At 45.2% G+C, this 17,296-nt stretch overlaps 1 protein-coding gene across 3 annotated transcripts in view; it reads right to left on the bottom strand.

Annotated features, from left to right (window-relative positions):
- WDSUB1 (WD repeat, sterile alpha motif and U-box domain containing 1) overlaps positions 1–17,296 on the bottom strand; it is a 45,608-nt gene that overhangs the window by 18,578 nt on the left and 9,734 nt on the right. For all 3 annotated transcript variants that reach the window (XM_033946254.1, XM_033946256.1, XM_033946255.1), the window contains exons 3-5: positions 12,171–12,355; positions 11,780–11,872; positions 9,824–9,917 (exon numbers count right to left, since the gene is read on the bottom strand). In XM_033946254.1, coding sequence (XP_033802145.1) covers positions 9,824–9,917; positions 11,780–11,872; positions 12,171–12,355 — 372 coding nt within the window. The remainder of the gene's footprint in view (positions 1–9,823; positions 9,918–11,779; positions 11,873–12,170; positions 12,356–17,296) is intronic.

The raw sequence follows: 17,296 nt of genomic DNA, 5'->3' as shown, positions 1-17,296 counted from the left end.
TCAAGGGAGACGCATCGGGACACTTAAGCTCACCCAAGGCTGTGTGTGGTTTCGCCTGAAGTGGCTTTGGGCGAGCTAAAACTGCCCTAGGCATCTCCCTAGGGGCGTGATAAGTGCCTGAAATGTAAGGCAGCAAAATGCTGGCCTACATTTCAAATAGACACAGCCGCTGAGCTAATCGCAAGGGCTTTGGCAAGGGACCCTACACAAGTCATAGAAACATAGAAAAGGGCCATGGCCCATCAAGTCTGCCCACTCTAATGGCCCACCCGCCTAACTTCTTCCCCCAAGAGATCCCACATGCCTATCCCATTTTCTCTTAAAATCTGGCACACTGCTGGCCTCAATTACCTGCAGTGGAAGATCATTCCAATGATCAACCACCCTTTCGGTGAAGAAATACTTCCTGGTGTCGCCATGAAATTTCCCGCCCCTGATTTTCAGCGGATGCCCTCTTTCTCCTGCCAATGAATCCCCGCCACCACCCCCCACCCCCATTGAAGAGAGGTAAAAGAGGGAGGGAGGTAAAAGTTTATAGAGTCAGCCGGGACAGGAGGTGGGAGGGATCCCTGAGGGATCCCTCCTGTTCAGGCCCACCGCTGGACCACCAGGTTTTACAGCAGGCCTGGTGAAGGCCTGCAAGTTATCGGGAGGGAGGGCGAATAGGGTACAGAGCTGGGCAGGACACTTGAATATTAACACCTCCCCCCCCCCCCCTCCAGTTTATAATCAAGTTAATCTTTTTGAGGGGGAAAAGGTTACCTCGGTTTATATTTGGGTTGGCTTATATTCAAGTATATATGGTACATTCTTAAATGCTTCAGCGTCATAATTTTCTGCACTAATTTTAGTCATAGCTATAAACATAGAAAGTTAGAATAGTAAGGCAATAACCCATTAAGGCAATACCTTTTTACAGAAAGGGTGGTAGTCTTCCAGGCAAGAAACTGTACTCTGGGAAAGTAAATGCATGGAGTCTGATCTCCAGTCCTCCCAGTCATGGTATGCATGGTCATTCAGGCTGGGTGCTGGATTCGTTAGTGGCAGGGAGGTCTCTTGGAGAGGAATCTCTCCCCGAGCTAATGCTGGTGTGCCCACAAGCAGCACAGAGCGTCCTGGACCTGTCAAATCTTCCATAGAAGATTCATGAAGTCCAGGGTAAACCCCAGAAAAGGAGGCCCCATAGACCCCTGCAGGATTTCAAACTGGTTTCTCTTGAGCTCTGCTACATCCACACACTTGCATTTCGCGTATTCACTGTTCAGGGTCTCCGGGAGGGATTTCTTCCCTGCCACTCAGACTCCCGTGCGGTTCCCCAGCCCTAGACAACTCAGAGGAGGCTAATGCGGAGACTCCCACCCTTCCCTCGTGTGCCTAGCACAGACACTCCTCGGTCATCCATCCAGCACAAAACTGGCATTATTATTGGGACAGAACAGGCTGAGGAGTCCATCCCAATTGATTTTGAGTCAAATCAAGGTGTTCTGAGGCAGATGGATGCTTTAGAAAAAAAAATAAAATAAAAAGATTGTTTAAAATCCAAGATGGCCATCTCCAGCGAATTCGCACCAAAAATGGCCCATGGGGGCTCCCCTGAAGTAAAAAAAAAAAATCAGGGAAAAGGATTTTGGAGGTGAGCAACTCTGTTTAGTTTAGTTTATCTAAGGCCCAGAAACCTTTAAAAAAAAAAAAAAAATCAAATTTTCAGACCTCTCCTGCCTGTGTCATATTTTCTGCAATCTAACTGAATGGAGAAGACTTTCTGCCTCAATTTCTGTCAGAAGTGATCCAAAACTGGAGAACTTCAGGCTGCCAGTCAGACCAGTACCAACCGTGACCTCGACCCCCATGGATCCTCACGATGCGATGGGGGAAGTAAGAAAAGCAGCCCACAGCCTGTGGTCAAGCTTCTGATAAATCAGGTGAGCTAGCTCCCAAGGGAATGGTCCCCGATCTTACAAAATGCAAAGAGCAGGTTGGCTCAGCAGGTACACCTGTGGGGTTGCCTCACAAACTGCAAACCACCCGCACAGAATCTGCATCCTCTCCAAGGCACAGTAGCCCCAAATTGGGGACCTCTAGGCAGGTAAGCCTTACAACATGGATTTAAAAAAACACCTGAAATTAATAAAAACAGAACAGAGCGGATCAGAACACACCTTTTCAGTTCGCTTGCAGAAGGAAAATCTAAAGAGGGCACTAATGAAAGATGAGGAGCTGAAAAATGTGATCGATAATCTTCTGCAACAGTTTGCAACCAGAGGATATTCCCTTACACACTGTTATATTTATGGAACAGAATTATAGTTTGTGGGCAGAATTCTGAAACCATTCAACTGCTACTCGCACTTGTGCCATTTTATAATATAAAAGTGAGTTAGGGAGTCCCAATCCCCAGCTGTCCAATTGGTATAAAGAACCCAACAGGATCTCCTAAGGGTTTTATCCTAGAAAGAGCTATTGGCAACACTTTAAAAATAGTGGAAATCTATTTAAGAGCAATATAAAATTCTCAACCTTGGCACATCATGTGTAAAAACGGCACCTAAAGCTGGGAGACGTTGCACTGGATTTATACTTCTTACTCCAACAGATGCTGGTCTGAGGAATAGGGTACCTATTTCCACATATAGAGAGGTCTGGGCATACTGGGAGGAATGTAGAGGGTTCTTAGAGGCATTAGAGGGGATCCAGCTCCTGAGGGACTCTAAGATAGTTCTCCTACTAAAGAAAGCACAGTTACTTACCGTAACAGGTGTTATCCAGGGACAGCAGGCAGATATTCTTAACGTATGGGTGACGTCACCGACGGAGCCCCGGTACGGACCTTTTTAACTAGAAAGTTCTAGTTGGCCGCACCGCGCATGCGCAAGTGCCTTCCCGCCCGACGGAGGAGTGCGTGGTCCCCAGTTAAGATAAGCCAGCTAAGAAGCCAACCCGGGGAGGAGGGTGGGATGTAAGAATATCTGCCTGCTGTCCCTGGATAACACCTGTTACGGTAAGTAACTGTGCTTTATCCCAGGACAAGCAGGCAGCATATTCTTAACGTATGGGTGACCTCCAAGCTAACAGAGAGGGAGGAGGGATGGTTGGCCATTAGGAAAATAAATTTTGTAACACAGATTGGCCGAAGTGTCCATCCCATCTGGAGAAGGCATCCAGACAGTAGTGAGTAGTGAACGTGTGAACTGAGGACCAAGTGGCAGCCTTGCAGATTTCCTCGATGGGCGTGGAGCGGAGGAAAGCCACAGAAGCAGCCATAGCTCTGACCCTGTGGGCCGTGACAGCACCTTCCAGTGAGAGACCGGCCCGAGCATAACAGAACGCAATACAGGCAGCAAGCCAGTTGGAAAGCGTCTGTTTAGAGACAGGACGACCTAGACGGTTAGGATCGAAGGTCAGAAAGAGCTGAGGAGACGAGCGGTGAGCCCTGGTACGGTCAAGGTAGTATGCAAGGGCACGCTTACAATCCAGCGTGTGTAACGCCTGTTCCCCAGGAAGGGAATGGGGCTTAGGGAAGAAGACAGGCAATACAATGGACTGGTTGAGGTGGAAGTCCGAGACCACCTTAGGCAGAAATTTAGGATGGGTACGCAGAACCACCTTGTCATGGTGAAAAACAATGAAAGGTGGGTCGGCAACCAGTGCATACAGCTCACTAACCCTCCTGGCAGAGGTGATGGCAATGAGGAAAAGCACCTTCCACGTAAGAAATTTGAGTGAAGTTGTGGCAAGAGGCTCAAATGGAGGTTTCATGAGGGCTGATAGAACCACATTCAGGTCCCAGACGACTGGAGGAGGCTTCAGAGGTGGTTTGACATTGAAGAGGCCTCTCATGAACCGGGAAACCAGGGGATGAGCCGCAAGAGGTTTTCCGAGGATAGGCTCATGAAACGCAGTGATGGCGCTGAGGTGGACTCTGATTGAGGTCGACTTAAGGCCAGCGTCGGAGAGAGAGAGCAAATAGTCCAGTACAGTTTCCACCGCCAATGAGGTGGGATTGTGGTGATGAAGGAGACACCAAGAGGAGAACCGGGTCCACTTCTGATGGTAACATTGGAGGGTGGCCGGTTTCCTGGAAGCATCCAGAATACGACGGACAGGCTGAGACAGATTCTCTGGAGAGGTCAGCCCGAGAGAAACCAAGCTGTCAGGTGGAGCGAGGACAGATTGGGATGTAGTAGAGACTGATGCTGCTGTGTAAGTAGAGTAGGAAACACAGGAAGAGGAATGGGCTCCCTGGAGTTGAGCTGAAGAAGGAGGGAGAACCAGTGTTGGCGAGGCCACCGAGGGGCGATGAGAATCATGGTGGCTCTGTCCCTGCGGAGTTTGGATAACGTCCGCAACATCAGAGGTAGCGGAGGAAAGGCATATAGGAACCGATCTGTCCAGTCGAGCAGGAATGCATCCGGGGCTAGACGATGAGGGGAGAAAAGTCTGGAACAGAACTGAGGCAGCTGATGGTTGTGAGGGGCTGCAAAGAGGTCCACTTGCGGAGTGCCCCAGCGAGCAAAGATGGAGCGGAACGTGGGAGGGTCCAGGGTCCACTCGTGAGGTTGAAGGATGCGGCTGAGATTGTCGGCCAGGGAATTCTGTTCGCCCTGGATATAGACAGCCTTGAGGAAGAGACTGTGGGCCGTGGCCCAGGTCCAGATGCGGATGGCCTCCTGACAGAGGAGGGGAGATCCGGTGCCACCTTGCTTGTTTATGTAGTACATGGCGACTTGATTGTCTGTGCACAGGAGAAGGACCTGAGGGTAGAGCAGGTGCTGGAAGGCTTTGAGAGCATAGAACATGGCTCTGAGTTCCAGGAAATTGATATGATGTTGACGCTCCTGAGGGGTCCAGAGTCCCTGGGTGCGAAGATCTCCCAGGTGGGCTCCCCACGCATAAGGGGAGGCATCTGTGGTTATGATCATGGAGTGAGGGGGTAGATGAAAGAGTAGACCCCTGGAAAGATTGGAGGAGTTCAACCACTATTGAAGAGATTGCCGAAGAGACGATGTCACAGAGATGGGATGAGAAAGAGGATCGGTGGTCTGTGACCATTGGTTGGCCAGAGTCCACTGAGGTGTCCTGAGGTGGAGTCGCGCCAGAGGAAGTACATGGACCGTCGAGGCCATGTGGCCCAGGAGGATCATCATCTGTCGAGCTGGGATGGAGTGATGAAGGAGCACCTGACGGCAGAGGTGGAGCAGAGTTCGATGGCGGTCGGAGGGGAGAAATGCCCTCATTAGAGTGGTGTCGAGAACTGCTCCAATGAACTGAAGTCGCTGAGTGGGAAGCAGATGCGACTTGGGGTAGTTGATCTCGAAACCCAAGAGATGGAGGAGCGAGATGGTGTGATGAGTGGCTTGTAGTACAAGCGGAGACGTAGGTGCTTTCACCAGCCAATCGTCCAAGTAGGGGAACACCTGAAGGTCGTGAGACCTGAGGAAGGCCGCCGCCACCACAATAAGGCACTTGGTGAACACTCTGGGCGATGATGCGAGGCCAAAGGGTAGCACTTTGTACTGATAGTGATGGTGCTGAATCTGGAACCGTAGATAGCGACGTGAAGTCGGATGGATTGGGATGTGAGTGTAGGCCTCCTTGAGGTCTAGGGAGCATAGCCAGTCGTGGTGGGAGAGAAGAGGGTAAAGCGTGGCTAGGGAGAGCATTCTGAACTTCTCCTTGACTAGACACTTGTTGAGGTCCCTGAGATCGAGGATGGGACGAAGGTCTCCTGTTTTTTTGGGAACCAGGAAGTAGCGGGAGTAGAATCCCTGACCCCTTTGGTCCGGAGGTACTTCTTTGATGGCACTGAGGAGAAGGAGGGATTGGACCTCCCTCAGGAGGAGGGGGGTTTGGGAGGAGTGAGAAGCAGACTCTACGGGAGGATGGTCTGGTGGAAGAGTCTGGAAGTTGAGAGAGTAGCCGTGGCGAATGATGTTGAGGACCCACTGGTCCGAAGTGATGACCTCCCAACGGCTGAGGAAAAGCTGAAGACGTCCTCCGATAGGTTGAGGTAGAGGCAGCGATGGTGGGAGAATGGCTATGCTCTGGAGAAAAGAGTCAAAAGGGTTGAGACGGCTTAGATAAAGGAAGAGGCTTGGCAGGTTGAGTCTGTGGGCGAGCCTGAGTCTGATGTTGGTGGCGAGGACGGCGAGACTGTTGTTGAGGCGGGTTGAGAGGTCTGGCCGAGAACCTGCGCTGGTAAGAAGACTGTTGTCTGTAGGGACGAGCAGGTGGAGTCTTCTTTTTAGGTGTGATCAGGGTGTCCCACCTGGTCTCATGTGCTGAGAGTTTCTGGGTTGTTGAGTCCAGGGACTCTCCGAAGAGTTCATCGCCCAGACAAGATGCGTTAGCCAGGCGGTCCTGGTGGTTAATGTCCAGGTCAGAGACTCTCAGCCATGCCAAACGGCGCATGGCCACTGCCATGGCAGATGCGCGAGAGGTCAGCTCAAATGAGTCGTAGATGGAACGAACCATAAATTTCCTGAGTTGGAGGAGGCTGGAAATTTGTTGCTGGAACATAGGGACCTTACGTTCAGGAAGATATTTCTGCAAGGAGGAGAGCTGTTGCACCAGATGCTTCATGTAGAAGGAGAAGTGGAAGGTGTAGTTATTGGCTCTATTGGCTAGCATGGCATTTTGGAAAAGGCGCTTACCAAATTTATCCATGGTTTTTCCCTCTCTGCCAGGAGGGGTGGAGGCATATACACTGGAACCCTGAGATTTTTTTAAAGTAGATTCCACCAGGAGGGACTCGTGGGGCAATTGAGGTTTGTCAAACCCTGGGATTGGGATAACCCGGTATAAGCTATCCAATTTACGAGGGGCTCCGGGAACAGTGAAGGGAGTCTCCCAGTTCTTATAGAAAGTTTCCTGCAAGATGTCGTGGACGGGCAACTTTAGAAATTCCTTGGGAGGTTGCTCAAAGTCTAGGGCATCGAGGAAAGCCTGAGACTTCTTAGAGTCGGACTCTAAGGGGATGGAAAGAGCTGCTGACATCTCCCTAAGGAATTTAGAGAAAGAGGATTGCTCTGGTTTGGAGACGGTGTCGGTCATGGAGGGTTCTTCGTCGGTTGACGAGGCGTCCTCTTCGGTACCGTGAGGGGAATCTTCCCACAAGTCTGGGTCCCTAACGTCGGGGTGTGTACGTTTGGACATCGGCGTGGAGGGCTCGGCATGGCGGGTCTTTGAGAGAGATTTGCCTGAGTGCACCGAGGCGGTACCGGGTGAGGAAGACCGATGTCGTTCCTGGGACCGGACAGGGTCGGCAGCAGCACGGGTATGCACTGTAGGTGTTTCGGCCAAGAGCACCGGCATGGAGGTATTAATCGGTACCGAGGGGGTCGACACCGATGGGACAGTGCGAGGCTCGGACCGGTCCTGTACCGGAAGGTGCGGTGCCAGCAACGCCGGCAACAGTTGTTGGAGTTGTTGTTGCAGCTGCTCCTGTAACTGTGTTTGGAGTATGGCTGCGATGCGGTCATCCAGGGGAGGCACCGGTACCGCTTTTTTCTTCTTCGGTACCATAGGTGCCGCTCTACGCTCCGGCGATGAGGAGGCCGATGATGAGGCACTCACCGAGATCGGAGCGGAGCGTTTGCGGGGCCGGTGCGGTGCCGGAAGGGCCGGTGTCGCAACCGTGGCAGGAGGGCGCTCGAGGGAAGTGGAAGGCTTCTTAGCCAGCTTACCTGGGCCCAACGACCCCGAGGAAGGGTCTGGTGGTGTCGACGTCGTCGGTGCCGACTTTTGGGGTGCCGTCGACGTCGTGGCAGGTTCCATGGCAGATCCGGTACCAAACAAAATATTTTGCTGGATCTGCCTATTTTTCAAAGTGCGCTTTTTAAGCATAGCACAGCGGGTGCAGGTGTCAGCCCGATGCTCTGGACCCAGGCACTGGAGGCACCAATTGTGCGGGTCTGTGAGAGAGATTGGGCGTGCACACCGCTGGCACTTCTTAAAACCCGGTTGAGGGGGCATGAAGGGAAACACGGCCTCCGCAAAATCAAAGCCGGAGGCCTGTATGATGACAACAGGCCCCGCCGGGGCCGGTTCGAAAAAATAAAGAAAACTCGATGAGTTTTTTTTTTTTAAGGAAAAATAAAGTAATCCAAAGGGAAAAAAGAAGAAATTCAGAAAAAAATACACGAGCGGGAAGGCAAACTAAATAATTTCAACGGCCGTTGAAAAACATGCGACTTCTTCGCTCTGCAGAAACGAAGAAACTGGGGACCACGCACTCCTCCGTTGGGCGGGAAGGCACTCGCGCATGCGTGGTGCGGCCAACTAGAACTTTCTAGTTAAAAAGGTTCGTACCGGGGCTCCGTCGGTGACGTCACCCATACGTTAAGAATATGCTGCCTGCTTGTCCTGGGATAAACCATGTGCTGAATGCCAACCGGGACCACATAAAACAGTTCAATGTGGCAGCGACAAGAGTGGGCCTTAAGATGCAAGATTTTACTGGGGTGACATGGGATTATGACCAGGATGAAAAGTAACTTTCTTAAGTAAGTTCACAGCCATAAAGGGCAGACAATGAATAATTTCCAGGGAATTTGGGTGCAAGAAACTGGGGAGATGTATTGTATGCAATCGGGGATGGGATGATGGAAAAGGAATAGAAACAGAGAAAAATCAAGGAGATAAAAAGACCATTGGCTTGTCTAGTCTGCCCAATTATCAGGTAATGGGTGTGGGGGGTGCACCACTCAGATGGGAAGGAGTGGATGTTATTGTTTCATTGTTTATGGGGTACAAGAAAAAACCTGTCTTGTGCAGGATAAGTGTATATAATGAGCTTCAAGTATGATGAGGTATTATGAACTCTAATAGGTATTTTTATCTATCTATATTTTCTATATAAATATATAAAAGCCATACAGCCAGAGTTATCGGTGTCAGGTCAAAAGTGCGCCGGGACAAAGGCGCGCGCAGACAATTGAGCGCAGTGCGGAGGCACGCGCCGCAGAAAATTACAGTTTTTAGGGCTCCGATGGGGTGGGGGGGCACCCCCCCACTTTACTTAATAGAGATCGCGCCGCGTTGTGGGGGGTTTGGGGGGTTGTAACCCCCCACATTTTACTGAATACTTCACTTTTTCCCTGTTTTTAGGGAAAAAGTTAAGTTTACTGTAAAATGTGGAGGGTTACAAGCCCCCAAACCCCCCAACAACGCCGGCGCGATCTCTATTAAGTAAACTGGGGAGCTCCCCAACAAAACCCCCCGTCGGAGCCCCTAAAAACTGTAATTTTCTTCAGTGCGCGCCTCCATCTTGCGCTCAGTTGTCGGCGCGCACTTTTGTCTTTCGCGGGATTGTCTATGAACCGAGTTATCATTACTCGTGCATTCCTGATATGCGATTTTGAATATCCACGGTTGACTCAATTGTTACCAATATTCCCCATTTGCGCCACTGTGTTTGAGTATACACGGACTGGCTCTTAAAAAAACTGATTTCTTTGCTTTCACCTCACAGTCTGGCGTTTGCTTCCAGATATGGCCTCCAAGACTGGAGAGTGAATTACAAGTACTCCAAGTGCTGTCCCATGCAGGAACCTAACCTTATTTTCCTAATAGGATCCATATTTTCTGCGGTTTCGAGGCACAACATGTATTGCTGAAACTTAACCTCTATTTTCTCATAGAATCAATGTTTCATTATTCGCAGTTTGCGAACATTTTCAGGAGCCATACTACCGTGAATAATGAGAACGGACTGTATATGCCACTTTTAGTTTCTTTGCTGACCTTTAAGTCTATAGTTCTAAATGCAATAGAAAAGACAACTAGGTTACTTAATTCATAATCTAAATGAAATGGCATTGCTTACCCCGAGACTAAAACTTGTCCATCATATGAGAATGCACAAGAGAGAACTGGGGCAGAGTGTCCACTTAATGTGCATTTAAATTTCATTTCAAAACCTACCAAGAATGATTAAAGAGAAAAGTCAAATGAGGATCAAACACAAACCACAAAGGCTACAATTACTCGTAGCTTAAAAGCATAAGAGCTATTCTACTGGATCAGACCAAAAAGGTCCATCTAGCAAATTATTCCATTTCCAACAATGGCCAATTCAGGTATTGCCCAAAACTGAAATGGTCCTGGGGTTAAACCAGTAGAGTCCCATACTACACTACTAAAGCTGGCTATTGTTTATGAAGCACATAGCAATTTTTAGGCCAAATCTAAATTTAGTTTGTGGTGTAGCAGTATGTACTGTACACATATTTAAGAAAGGCCCCTTATGTGTTCATGCATTTTCAGAAAATTATTGTACCACACATATAAAACTCTATGGAATAAGATCTGTGGGGATGAAGCATTATATGGCCAAAAGAAAAAAAACTAGAGAAGCACTAAAGCCTCACCAGAGGCTGGAAGACTCAAATGGGAAAGCTAAGTAGGTGAATGCTAACTGCTTGTGCAATGTGTGTTGCAAAAATGTAAAACCTTGCTATCATGCACTACGTTTGGCCTATTAATTCCAACGCCCTGGAGCTCATGATATGCAGTCACACATGTCTCTCTCCTGCCTAGATACATGCGCTCAGAAAGTATCTCCTGAACTCACAAGCCACTGTTGCTGTAAGATGCTAGTCTGGACCTGAGCATCAGATTTTCTCTGGCAACTTGATGAGATCTGAAGGCATACTAGTTAGGATATACCACTATACAGAACTGAAACGTTAAAGAAGAAATTTGATTTGAGGGAGAAAAAAAAATTAGGAAATCTTCCATGACTGGAGTGATGACCTCAGACCCCAAGAGCTAGTTGGGGTTCTTACCTTCAGAACAGAATCCACAGACTGTTCAGGGACATCAAATAAATAGATGTTATCAAAAAACATACCGACAATGGCACTCAGCAACCAGAAACAATACCTTCTCACTAACTAAACAAAAGATCCCTTTATTCTGTGAAACTGCACACTTTAAACATTTTTTTCATTCTCTTTACAATATACGGGTACTTTTACTAAAGAGCTTTTAAGTTTTGCATTAACCACATATCAAAAACAAAAGTGCAAAGTCTTTGAGGTAAATGAAGGGAGTATGCCCAGCACAGGCCATGCACTTATCGCACAGAGCAGAGAATTAGCACATGAACACCATGCTATAGGCAGCGGCAGATACTACCAGCAATCCAATGAAGCCCCAATGAAAAATAAGACTATTACTGCTGCTGCAGCATGTGCTCCCTCCCAATCTTGTCCTAACACATGTCATACTGCCAGACACTGATCCCTTTCCCAAATGGATCCCTCACTGAATTCCTAAAGCCTTTCCTTCAAAATCAAACTTTACCCTTGGCCATAAGCACCTCCCTATCCCTATTTCCATCTGGGACTTACTATTGGTGGTTTCAGTCAGCACAGTTCGGAGTGCCCCCCATCCTGCGCAAGGATCCAAAATGGCACTGATGACATATAATGGTAGCCTGGTGGTACTACTACTAAGAACAATTCTCATATGGAAGGATGCCCCCTACCAGTAGTACCAAGAAACTACCACTAAAAATCATTTGCACCATTTTGGGTCCTGGCAAAGTGCCAGGTAGGAGTGGAATGGCGAAACCACCAATGCTGATCCAAGGGTAAGTCCTGGGTGGGTGGGGGGGTGGTCACATTGCAGAGAAAAATGTGCTTATGGCCAGGGGGCAAGAATTTGGAAGATCACTGGATCTTACTGTGATCTGCAATTCCTCCAGATTTCAGGCATATTTTTCAGCTCATAACTAGTCTTTTCAGCATGATCATAATTTTTTTAACGCAAGACATACCTGTGATAACACTTAATGATAGAATCCATAACTTGACCTGGTTGTCCTGACCACATGATGCAAGTCGAAAAGATTTTGAGTCATGTTCTCCATCTGATAAAAATAATAAGAAGAAAATCACATTTTGAAATAGTAAACAGCTTTAATGAAAATGAAATTTGTAAAATAGTAATTATTTATCTTAAAAATAAAAGGTCTCATTTTCTGTATATGCACAAAAAAACACATACATCCTTAAATACCCAATTCAGATAAAGATCAGAAGGATGCAATACAAGCACATAAAACTTGAACCAGCCATACTGGCTAATATCGATTTCAGATTCCTTGCCCGATAGTTTTGCCTGGATAAAGTCTTTATATAATATCCTTAAATGTGAAGGCAACCAACCAGTAATTGGCTGTGAAGAAAAGTCACAGCATGTGACTCCAAGATCATGTGCTTTCTCGGCATATAAACATCTCATGTTGTTATCCCACACTGTTAAGTCTCCTCCTGATGATCCACTGACAAAAATATTTCCACCAGGAGAAAATGCACAGGCCACCAGAGAACCATCCTTAACGGAACCAGATCTAGGGAAAAAGCAACAGAATAAAACTAAGCTCTTAGAAACATAAAAAGTTCAAAACATTCCAATCAGCAATACAACATCCTGACCACAAGTCCTGAACTAGTCCCAGGACAATAAATTCAAAAGATAGGTGGCCAACTTGAGAAGTAAATGCCAGTCTCAGGAGAACCAAGTCATGAGGATGACACCACTTCTGTTACGGTCAGTTATGATATTACAGTAGTGTTCAAGGCACCTTGTTGGCTTGAGGGCAAACTCATGCCACATTTAGATCATAGGAAGGTTAAAATGAAGAAGACAGAAAAAACAAAGGAAAAAAAAAAGGTCAAGTGATTTTAAATGGACCTTAGATATGTTGAAAATTACTACTCAATTTTTATCCCTTGCAATTAGTTTTAACACAAATAAGTATCCTTGCTACTCTATGATATATCCAATTATTCCTGAAACTATTAGTTGTGGTTGGTTTGCATTGTAAATGAAATTTTAATAATAATAATTTTATTTCTTATATACCGCTATACCATAAGTTCAGAGCGGTTTACAAGGTACATGCAATGAGAGTAAGAGATGTTTACAACAAGATATATGCAATGAGGGTAAGAGATGTGATGGGAAGAGAAAAGAACTTTCAGGAATACAAAATTACAAATGAAAGATACTCAAGTTGGTTTGAATCAAAAGGATGTCTGTCAGAGATAGGGGTGTGGGGGAAAACAATTTGGATGGAATACAATTACAAATGGGAAGAGCATGAGTTAATCTAAGATCAAGAGAAATTGGAGAAAGGGAAAGAAGGCTGAGCGGGTAGGATAAAAATTGGGATTAGTATATGTTAAAGAGACGGGTCTTCAGTGATGAAGCTATACCTTTAAATTCGTGTGGTGAAGAGTTCATTAGAATGATACCTATTTTTACAGCAGTATATTTTATTGGTTGTCACTATGCTATGATTTTAACTAGTTTGTAACTAATGGCAGAAAAAGATCCTCCCTAATTCATCTAGTTCAATAAAAATAAAGGCCTAGTGGGGGCTGCTGTTAAAGATTTGCATTGGCTACCAGAATAACATTTAAGTTACAGCGGACTCTCTGTTAACCGGAACTCAAACAACCATGGAACTCAAGCAACCAGCAAAAGAAATACTAGAATACTTTAAATGAAAATAAAATCAATTTCTGGCAAAAATGTAAGTGTAAACTTAGCATGCCACACCTGAATACACTCATACTTTGCCTACCACATGTCCGGTAGCTTGTCTGGAACAGTTTATGGTATGGCATAGTATGGGCTATAGTATTAGTTAGGCCTATTTTTTAATAGTAACTCTCAAGCAACCAGAAACTACATTTATCCAGTGATCCCCCTTGGTGCTGGTTAACTGAGAGTCTACTATATTATGTATGGTTTTCCAGGCTTTAAGTCTGAAAACACCATTGTATATTTTCAACAAACTGCATAACCAAGATCATTATCTTTTGCATTCATCCCAATGTTGTTTATTTATTGTATTCAATTTATGAAGTTAACCTCTACTCAAAATAGAGCTTTTTGCTATACTAGCCCCTGCTCGTGGCACAATCTACCTTGTAATGTTTCCGATTTATCAAGCTGAAAGATTTGGAAGAGACAGATATTTTTTAAACTTACTTTTTCTGTAAATTCTCAAGTGAAATGGTGTGGTGGCCGCATTAGTCCACTTTTCAAGGTAATGTTTAGAAATAACATAAACAAAGGAAATAAGGTAATACCTTTTTTATTGGACTAAGTCAATTAATTTTATAAGCTTTTGAAGACTTCAGCTTCAAAATTTAAACTGCTTTGTCACCTCTCTGCCGCCTGCTTATCCACCCTACCTCTCCCTCTTCCTGTGAAACTACAGCATCACTGAAATGCTTTCATGTTTCCCTTATATATATATTGATATTTGTCGTTTGCTTATTTCTGATCTGAAGAAGGGGTTACCTTCGAAAGCGAATCATAAAATGCATCAAGTTAGTCCAATAAAAAAAGAAATTACCTCATTTCCTTTGATTTTGTTTTATTTCTAAATATTACTCTGTAAATTCTGAATTGTTTAAGGGTCCGGTTGGATTTTTATCACAGTATTTTTTATCATTGTACTTTTTTAATTGAATTTTCATGGTTTTATATGTCAGTGTTTAATAAATTATCTCCAGAACATCTTTATCCACAGTTTTTGTTTTCATCGGTGGATTGTTTTCACTGTGGATCATTGGGTCTCCCCATTTTTCTTTGTTTTTAACTACTGCATTGATTTTTAACTACTGCATTGATTTTAGTTTGTAAACCACTTCTTTTGCATTAAGTTGTATATTAAGTTATTAAATCAAATCAAAATCTAGAGTTAAATTAAACACAAATCAGGTTGAAGTCAATTTATTAATAGGTGCATGAATATGAATCATGTTAATTTAGCATACATTACCACACAAGCACCTTCAACAACAACAAAATCAAATTTTAGAATTAGTTACAGTTACATTGTTGGGGCTAGATTCACTAACCTGCCTGATTGTATCCGATCCGGGTAATATTTTAATGGGGGCGATCAGAGGAACGCCCCCATCCACCGACACGGATCGCTAGTGTGCGATCCTGACGCATGCGCAGACCATCTGCTTTCCCTGTAGATGGTCTGTGCATTTGTTTGGTGTTCATCTCAGCTGGGATTGTTTGTTTGGGTTTTTTGTTGGTTGGTTTTTTTTTTTTTGGCAAGCCCGTGGTTTTAAAAAGCTTTAAGCCCACAGGTTAAAACCACGGGCTTGCACTGCGGGGAAGGGCAGGAGAGTCGGGGCTGAGAGCAGGAGATGGGGGCAGAGAGCAGGGCGGCAGGCAGGAGAAATCAGGGCAGACAGCAGGGTTTTAGCACAAGCGACTGGTTCTTACCAGTCACTTGTTTTTTGATCGGCCAGCCAGTCGGAAAGTGTAGTGAATCGTGTCCTTCCTGCTTTGCATGCCAATTCCCCTCATTTGCACGCGTGGATTGGAGGATGATCAGGACACAGGTTAGTGAATCAGGTCGGAGGGAAATCGGGTCGCAAAGGGCTCGCAAACCGATCGGTACACGATCAGTTTGCTTAGTGAATCTAGCCCTTGGTTAGATAGAAGTAAGAACAGGGATCCAAGTATCACAGAGATAATAAATTCAAAGCACACACACATCGGGTTCAGAATCAGCCCAGACCTGCGTAACAAACTCATGGGAATATAACAGGTTCAGAATCGTCACTGCATCTCTTCTGATCATGTACAAGCATCACTCTCCAAGGGCTCTTTCTGGCGAATGATCACAAACCCTATGTAGCCATTCAAATGAGAAAATTCACTAGAAATACATGCCTCAAGGGAGATGGTAACCACAATGGACTGTTTGATTGCCTGGAGTTTTTACAGCAGTTTTAGATAAAGGTGGTCCACTTTTCCTCTCGATATACAGTAGCTGTGCATTAGTGTTGATATGCGACATGCTGTGATTATGTTAAAGATTCTTCAGCCAGAATGTTGATTCAATAATTCTTTCATTAAGGAAATTCTATAAGAGACCACAGCTTCCAAAATTGCAAGTGGTAACTACTGGAGTATTGAAAACCTACAACATACAGAGTTCAGTTGTGTATTTTTATTGCATCTTCAGTATTATTATTTATATTAAGAGAGGAAATGCTCGTTCTGTGAACTAAAGCTCATGAAATCTTAAAACTAGTGAAAGAATCATAAAACAAATATTTGCTCCTTTTTCTATTAGTGATACTGTGCTTGGCAGTGTCCATAAAATCATGCATTTGCTGTGCTGAGATGCCCTTGCCATTTGCTCAGTAGGGACACTAGCCTTCTTCCTTTTAGAAGCCCTATTTGTGATAATATACATGTATGTAGCATACAAATATAAAACCTGGATTTTGGAAAACTTGTTTTACAACTCAATATTATGTCTATATTTTGGTGGAAATGAAGGAATAGAAATCCACATGTATTTATTCATCAGGTAAGTCCCTCCTATCTATGCCCTTCTCCTCCACTGCCAAATCTAGACTCCATCCCTTCTATCTATGTCTGAAAGTACCCGAGTCATTACGTCAGGTTCCATCTCTAGCAGCATTCAAATGCAAGCTAAAATCTTACTTTTTTGAGTCTGCTTTCAACCCCCAATTCCCACTCACCATAAGATATCTATATCCATCCTATCATTTTCTCTGCAAGAAACTCCCCAACCTCTATATGTCCTGTTTGCCTGTCCAAATTAGATTGTAAACTCTTCAGAGCAGGGACCATCTATTACATGCTAAATGTACAGCACTGTGTACACCTTTCAGAGCTATAGAAATGATAAACAGTAGTAGTAGTAGTAGTAGTAAGACTAGCATTCCCTAGTTGATTTAAAGAATATATGGATATGTCCCAACCCAAAAGATGGGAATTATACCGGCTCTTTCCCATTAATAAATGTAAGCAGAAGTCAGTAAAGTGCGGTAAGAGCCTCATTCAAATCTTTTCCCCCACACCAGAGCATCAGATCTCTCCACCACTGGAGCTAATTCCCTCGATCCAATCCCTCCTTCAGAATACAGCTGACCATCCCTTCTTGAACTCCCCCCTCCCCCACAAATGACAAGCCCATTCCAGCAGTTGTGAACCTACGACCCCTTCCCCAAAGGGCCTCTACAAAGGGGATCCTGGTTATCTAATGTTGAGAACAATACAAAGGAAAAAAAAGCAACCCCATGGGCAAGCTATAGAAACAAAACAAGGAAGTGGGGAAAGGACACTGATCCGACCACTGGGTGGACAAACACATTTATTCACGATATAGAATCTCAGTTAAAATTCACATAAATATACATTTAAATAAAACAATATGTGGCAAGCATGTAAAGTCCTTTGTAAGAGAGCATATACTGGACCCCAACACGATCTGTGT

This window comes from Geotrypetes seraphini, chromosome 5 (assembly GCF_902459505.1).
Source record: "Geotrypetes seraphini chromosome 5, aGeoSer1.1, whole genome shotgun sequence".
NCBI lineage: Eukaryota > Metazoa > Chordata > Amphibia > Gymnophiona > Dermophiidae > Geotrypetes > Geotrypetes seraphini.
This window is presented reverse-complemented; position numbering and strand designations above follow the sequence as displayed.